The sequence below is a fragment of the Electrophorus electricus genome, chromosome 4 (genome assembly GCF_013358815.1).
Source record: "Electrophorus electricus isolate fEleEle1 chromosome 4, fEleEle1.pri, whole genome shotgun sequence".
Lineage (NCBI taxonomy): Eukaryota > Metazoa > Chordata > Actinopteri > Gymnotiformes > Gymnotidae > Electrophorus > Electrophorus electricus.
In genome coordinates, this window is record NC_049538.1 from 15021736 (window position 1) to 15029235 (window position 7500).

The 7500-nt window shown below is 41.3% G+C and overlaps 1 protein-coding gene across 1 annotated transcript in view; it reads left to right on the forward strand.

The window, feature by feature from the left end:
* The window catches only part of fgf7 (fibroblast growth factor 7), a 13269-nt gene extending 7645 nt beyond the window's left edge, over window positions 1-5624 (forward strand). The window contains exons 3-4 of the mRNA XM_035525464.1: window positions 3572-3678; window positions 3893-5624. Of these exons, the coding sequence (XP_035381357.1) occupies window positions 3572-3678; window positions 3893-4108 (323 nt within the window). The 3' untranslated portion in view covers window positions 4109-5624. The remainder of the gene's footprint in view (window positions 1-3571; window positions 3679-3892) is intronic.
* The last annotated feature ends 1876 nt before the right edge of the window (window positions 5625-7500 follow it).

A 7500-nucleotide genomic window follows, 5' to 3' on the forward strand; every position in this document is an offset into this window, starting at 1 on the left:
AAAATTATCCACCTCAGTGTCAGACTTAAAACTCTGCATCTCACCTTCTGACTTAAAACCCTGCATCTCAGCGTCAGATTTAAACCCTGCATCTCAGCATCAGACTTAAACCCTGCATCTCAGCATCAGACTTAAACCCAGTATCTCACTGTCAGATTTAAAACCCTGTATCTCACTGTAAGACTTAAACCCTGTATCTCACTGTCAGACTTAAACCCTGTATCTCACTGTCAGACTTAAAACCCTGCATCTCACTGTCAGACTTAAAACCCTGCATCTCACTGTCAGACTTAAAACCCTGTATCTCACTGTCAGATTTAAAACCCTGTATCTCACTGTCAGACTTAAACCCTGTATCTCACTGTCAGACTTAAACCCTGTATCTCACTGTCAGACTTAAAACTGCATCTCAGCGTCAGACTTAAAACTGCATCTCAGCGTCAGACTTAAACCCTGCATCTCAGCGTCAGACTTAAACCCTGCATCTCAACGTCAGACTTAAACCCTGCATCTCAACGTCAGACTTAAACCCTGCATCTCAACGTCAGACTTAAACCCAGTATCTCAACGTCAGACTTAAACCCAGTATCTCACTGTCAGACTTAAACCCTGCATCTCACTGTCAGACTTAAACCCTGCATCTCACTGTCAGATTTAAAACCCTGCATCTCACTGTCAGACTTAAAACCCTGCATCTCACTGTCAGACTTAAACCCTGCATCTCAGCAGACTTAAAACCCTGCATCTCACTGTCAGACTTAAAACTGCATCTCAGCCTCAGATTTAAACCCTGCATCTCAGCATCAGACTTAAACCCAGTATCTCACTGTCAGACTTAAACCCAGTATCTCACTGTCAGACTTAAACCCTGTATCTCACTGTCAGACTTAAACCCAGTATCTCACTGTCAGCCTTAAACCCTGTATCTCACTGTCAGACTTAAAACTGCATCTCAGCCTCAGATTTAAACCCTGCATCTCAGCATCAGACTTAAACCCAGTATCTCACTGTCAGACTTAAACCCTGTATCTCACTGTCAGACTTAAAACCCTGCATCTCAGCGTCAGACTTAAACCCTGCATCTCAGCGTCAGACTTAAACCCCTGCATCTCAGCGTCAGACTTAAATCCCTGCATCTCAGCATCAGACTTAAACCCCTGCATCTCAGGAGCATGCCATGTTCGGAAGAACAACAGAGTAAAAGAACTGATTTTAATCTCATTGTAATGCTGCCATGCCAATAACAGATCTACATATTCTAACACTGTAATGTCCCTAGGCCAACAACAGCTCTGCCATTTCAGTATTATTTCCAGCTGACATTTCAACCGACAGCAAAATACACAACAGAGCTTAAATGCTGTCGAATACATGAAAGAAATCAACTGCTTTTAACAGGTGGTTAACCTGGATGAGTATTTGATGTGTTTCTTCAGTCACTCAGAATAGCAGACTTACTTCCTTAAGTCCAGGCGGAATAGACTGAGAAAACACAGATGAGGCTAATCACAGCACCCACACCTGAAGCCCGTGTGAAGCATGGCACACCACTGTTAGTGTGGTCATTCATACCACAGCACACTGGAGCACGGTGTTTATTGCCTTTGATGGTTTACTTACTGTAAGCGTGAAAATGTATCCAAGGATACATCTAGAGAAAATAATGCATGGACAATTATATTGTAATAATATTTATAATTTCAGATCCTAGAATTAAAAAATGTGTAAATACTCCACGTCACATAAACATGTGACATGAAACACAACTCCTGAGTTTATTTAAATGGTTCATTGACTACAGTGAGTAACAGGAGCCATGCTTACTTCATTGAGTTGTGTAACACAACTGTTTTCCACTTTTTTAACAACTGAATCTTAACAGATGAATAACTGCTATTCAGCAACTGAACTTCAAATTATACACCCCAATTATATCAATAAATATGACTCAACCAGACAGTCTGTTGTGGGAAAGTAGTCTAAATACTTCAGTCACTAAGATAAACTGAGTGGCTGTAGCATTTCTCTGAGACACATCCGTGGTCTTAATGACCTTTCTGTAATGCACGACCCAGCAAGAAAGAGGTCTAAGACTCTATACGCTGTGCTGGTGCTTACAGCCATGGTGGAAGGGGGTGCATCCTGAATTAAACCTTTACCTTAGCAGACTGACACGGAGCAAGTCTGTGCAGTTCCTGTAGCAGCCTGCTAACCTGCTAAAGCTGATCACCAACTAGCAGGAATTCCCAGTGGCTCAGCTGCAAGAAAAGCCATGAAAGATCTTTCAAAGAAGCAGCAGCAGCAGAGTAAGGATCAGACACTCCACACTGGAACACCTAGCATGCAGTACTCAGAATGTACTGATCAGACACTGAATACTCAAACACTGTACACATGATGTATAGAAAACTCAACTACTGTATTCATATGTGCGGTTAATTATGCAAGAGTCAGAAGGACAGACAGACAGGCAGACACACCCACAAACCAAGGAGATGGTGTCATTGATGCAAAGCATCACTGTGACATAGTACCTCTGCTGTAGTTTTCCTAGAAGCGCCACCTAGAATTTACTGCTTGCTGTCTGCGAGTGAGTGAGTGAGAGAGAGAGTGAGCGAGTGGGTAAGCAAGCATGCGAGTGATTTACAGGCCAGTTCCATAAGGTACTTCACATCTTAAAAATTGAAGTAAGCGTCTGGGACTCATGGGAGAGACAGCCATTTATGGGAGAAAATGATGACATGCAAGAGTTAAAATGAGAAACAGAAACACACGCACACACGGCTGGAACAAATATTAAAAATTGAATTCTATGCAGTCAAACTGATAGATCTTATCCATTTAGTTTCCACTGCGATGTGTGTGATGTGGGGGTGAGCTGAGGTTCTGTCCAAGAGAAGCAGCTCAAAGAAAATTAAACATCTCTGACCTGAAAGCCCAAACACTCTCTGCCTACAAACTCTACTACTCCTATACATTACAGCACATTACAGCACTCACTTACAGCACTTGAGTTTTAGGTTTTGCATTTAGGTTGTGTGTTAAATTTGTATTAAGCTTTGTTAAAATGTAAAACTTCTGTGGGGAAAAAAACCACAATATTTTCATTTTTAACTATCTATTAATGGTGGTGTGGCTGTACTGAACAACATCCTGAATGTTTGAAATCTGTTTAGAACCAACGATTGTTATTTTCGAGTTCTTGTCGAGCTGTGCAGGTGTTGTGCATGTTAAGAAGCGGTTTTACTGGCAGTAGACTAGCGTGCAAAGCAGCCCTGTGAGAGCCCCCTGCCATACACACACACAGACATACACACAATCTCATCCCCTGAGGCTAAACTTTAATCTGTCTCACAGATGTAGCGTGGCCCCCACTGTTTCTATAATGACCATCTGAGCCACCTAACAACTCCCCCTACACACACACGTATACAGACGCATACATGCATACACATAAACACACACACACACACACACCCAGACACACATGTGCACAGAAACATGCACACATCCACACATTAACCCAAGATCTCTTGACAGCTAAGGAAGTTATGTGCGGTGTGTGTGGCAGGTGTTCTGGAAATGCGGACAGTGTCAGAGGGAGGCGTGCTGGCAATCAAAGGGGTGAAGAGTCAGTATTACATCTCCATGAGCAGGACCGGAATACTGCAGGGCAAGGTGACCCATTCATTCAGAACCTCCCTCCAACACACTCCACTTTCTGACACACAAACAGCTCTCAAGTTGCTACACCACCCTTGCACCATTTACTCATATACATGATTTATTAGTCTCATTTATTGTTTTGTAAATGTTAACCAAATGTTATTGGCTAGCAAGTTTGTAATACACCAAACATCTTTAATTAACTTTCCTTTCTTCTCTCAAACAGAAAGACTACAGTGACATGTGCAACTTTAAGGAGGTGTTTTTAGAAAACTACTACACGGCCTACTTGTCTGAGAAGTGGACTAAGCGTGGCAGGGAGATGTTTATCTCACTGTCACAGAAGGGCCGACCGCTGAGGGGAAAGAAGACCCGCAAAGAGAATGTCGCTGCTCACTTCATCCCTCGTAAATGTCAAGAGGACGACAAGACATTGGCTTGACATCAGCACACACACACAAACCATCTCACTTACACACAACACCATACACACACATATCACGATCACCCCCGTACCATCACACACACACACACCCGTACATACCCGTACACAACGCCTATTCCATAAACTATGCAAACGCTGTAACCATTCAGTTCCAGCATGGCCAGTGGACAGCCCAGCCCTCTCAGCGCATTACAGTGTGTTATGGGATCCTCCCGCATTTTGTCATCGGTACTCTAAAATCGCCAGGAATCTGGGTGGAATGGAAGTGTACCGTCCACTACTATCGGACAATGTTGGACACCAGAAACAGCCCGGAGAGAAAGACATTCAATCTACAACCTCAATGGGAGGACTTGTATTAAAATGATAAATGCTGGGTGAAACCAGAGAGACAAAGGAAGAATTCTACTGTGTTCTTTTAGCAGAACACCGTCGTGACTTTAAAGTGGCCAATAAAAGTAGCAATAGTCAGGACATCGTTCATCAGGAGAAGGACAGCTCTAGCGTTGTAAAGTAGAGCCACAAACATTATAAGGTCAGTTGTAAAAACAGTGGATTTTTTGTGAGTGTTTGCACATCCTAAGCGAACATATTGCATTACACTTTAACCAACGACCTGTCTTTAATTTCATAATTAAACCTATAATTACAGTGCAAAGGACAATCTAGAATGTGCCTTACATCACTTTGAATTGGTCTAGTTTTTAAGCACACTCCTCTCACACTCTGCAACGAAGGGAAGACGAATGATGGCCCACCCGCCGAAGCTGCTGATGTACAAAGTGGACTTTCAATGAATGTGGGCATGCCTCAGTTCTAGGGATTTGCTGTGGAATTGGATTTACTGAATACATCCGTTTATCTATATTTTGAACAACAACCACATAAGTTCTCTCTCAGCATGACACATTCCATTAATTATCCCTCCAGGCATTTTATTAAACCAATCCATATGCAGAATAACATTCAAAACAACATTTTACAAGGAGGTTTTTAATTATCTACTATCTACTGCGTTATCATACTCTATTTTTAAACGTGTTTAAATTTCACATTGTGCCTATTTGTGATGTAAACAAGTGTGACTGTTCACTATTAACTGTTATTTATAATAATAATGTAAAATGTGTGTGGCTGGATGGAGCTCGTATTAGTCAGAAAGATTAGGACTAGTCTCGTCTCTGAAGGGGCTGATTATAAGGACTGCATATAAAGAGAGCAGGAGCAGGCGCTCTTCATCTCCCAAACGAGAAGCTTTTAACCACTAGACTGCAAACGCACCATGACGACTGTGTGACATGAGACAGGTATTTCTTATGCTGCTATCTGCGAGTACATAACCAGAATATGGGTGTTTTTATTTAAAAAGCAAAACCACAAATAAATAAGCAAATGTTTTCTATTGAGTGTTTTGAGAAAAAAAAAATCTTATATCACCCCAAACAATATATTGTATAACTTCTAAGCTACTTTTAATGTATTTCTGTGAGGTTATTTAAATAAAACCTTTTGTGCATGTGGAGTGGGTAATGCAGTGAAAAATCTACCAATAAGTTACTAAAACCAAAATTCACAATATGAATTCTGGACCACAAATCAACATCAGAAAATAACAGTCCAAATAAACAATTTCTTCAATTGAAACCACGCGGAAGACCTTAACTCACTGGTAAAAAGTAATACCTAGATGTTTTCTTAAATATTTTTAGGAAACATTCTTTATCAACTTATTTTTGAGACTGATATAAACTTGTAGGTTAGCTATTGAAAGACTCTTTATAGAATAAGTAAAGTTTTAATATAAATTACTGTACATATAGTACTGTACATTAGATATGTTAACAAAAAGATTCTCAAGATTTTATCTTACATAATTCCATTAAACGAAAGAACAAAATGAAAGATTTCACTCATGCTACTCCAGAGTTTTACACATAGACTGAGGCTCAAACTGGGACAAAAATACAATAATCTCATTCCTTTAAAGATGAAATTGCCTGGGACAACATAGACTAGAATTAATTTCAACACCAAGGCAGTAAAATACTAGCCCTGGAGGAACTGTAATCATCAATACTAATCCTGGACAAAAATCTTTATCTGTTAATACAGTCACAGGTCTGAATATAGCGGTAATGCGAGGTTAGGATGGAGAAAAGGTGTGTCAGTTAGGCAGAGAGTTGCAATCAGTCTCCTGAGGCTAATGGCAGTCCTGAGTGAAATGTGAACGTAGTCATAAAAGATATGTGTGTGCGTGTGTGTGTTGGCAGTTTGCCATACACATGGAGCAAGACAAGTCAAATGAGCTCTCCCTTCTGTTTGGGTTCACATCTGGTCCTGGGAGGCACAGGGAGAGTAGGTCTAGGAATAGCTCTGACCCAAACAAAGCCTGGACAAGGTGAAGGCTTCTGCCAAGTCACGCAAAGTTGGTCTTAGCAGATAACTCGCAACATGCTTCAACTGTAAACATATTCCCACTCAAAGCTGCGTGGACAGAGCGAGCTAAGTGGATCGTGTGAAAGCAAGAAGGCATTCTGCAAACACCAGTGCTGCTTCAGGACTTTCATTCGCCATACTTTGTTTAGAGTGACACCTGTGTCAGTATGGTGGGAAAACGTCCATTACACACTTCACACCCGACGTCTCTTTAAAGCTCCTCCAAGTCTAACAATTATCCTTGGTTAATCGCTAAGTCACGACCTAATGTCTGCTTCTCTTTCTCTCCATTTCTTTTGTCTCTTTCCTCAGTTCCATTCTCTCTCTCTCTCTCTCTCTCTCTCTCTCTCTCTCTCTGTCTGTCTCTCTCTCTCTCTCTCTCTCTCTCTGTCTCTCTCTGTCTCTCTCTCTCTCTCTCTCTCTCTCTCTGTCTCTCTCTCTCTCTCTCTCTCTCTCTCTGTCTCTCTCTCTCTCTCTCTCTCTCTCTCTCTGTCTCTCTCTCTCTCTCTCTCTCTGTCTCTCTCTCTCTCTCTCTCTCTCTCTCTCTCTCTCTCTCTCTCTCTCTCTCTGTTGTTGTTTATCTGTGTGGTCTGTGGCTGTGAGGCTCCACCTCATGGAATGAGGACAGCACATTTAAGGCTAAACATAAACGGAGCCATGGAGCACCCTGGCACAGTGGCCTAAGCCAGCAAGGATTATGTTTCAGTAAACCAAACTTTCAGCTTAGATCAAATAAATGTGGTTTAAAAAAAATCAAATAAATATAAAAAAAAAAAAGCACAGAAAATGCTGCAAAATCACTGAGTTAAACAAAAGACGTTCCAGCATGATAATCTGAGGCCAAAAAACAGATTACTGTTGTGTGGATTTCTCCTGGGCCTCCAATACTAATGCCTGCATTCTGATAGGGTCACTACACAGAAAACAGATTCCATCTGTGTGGATTCAATATC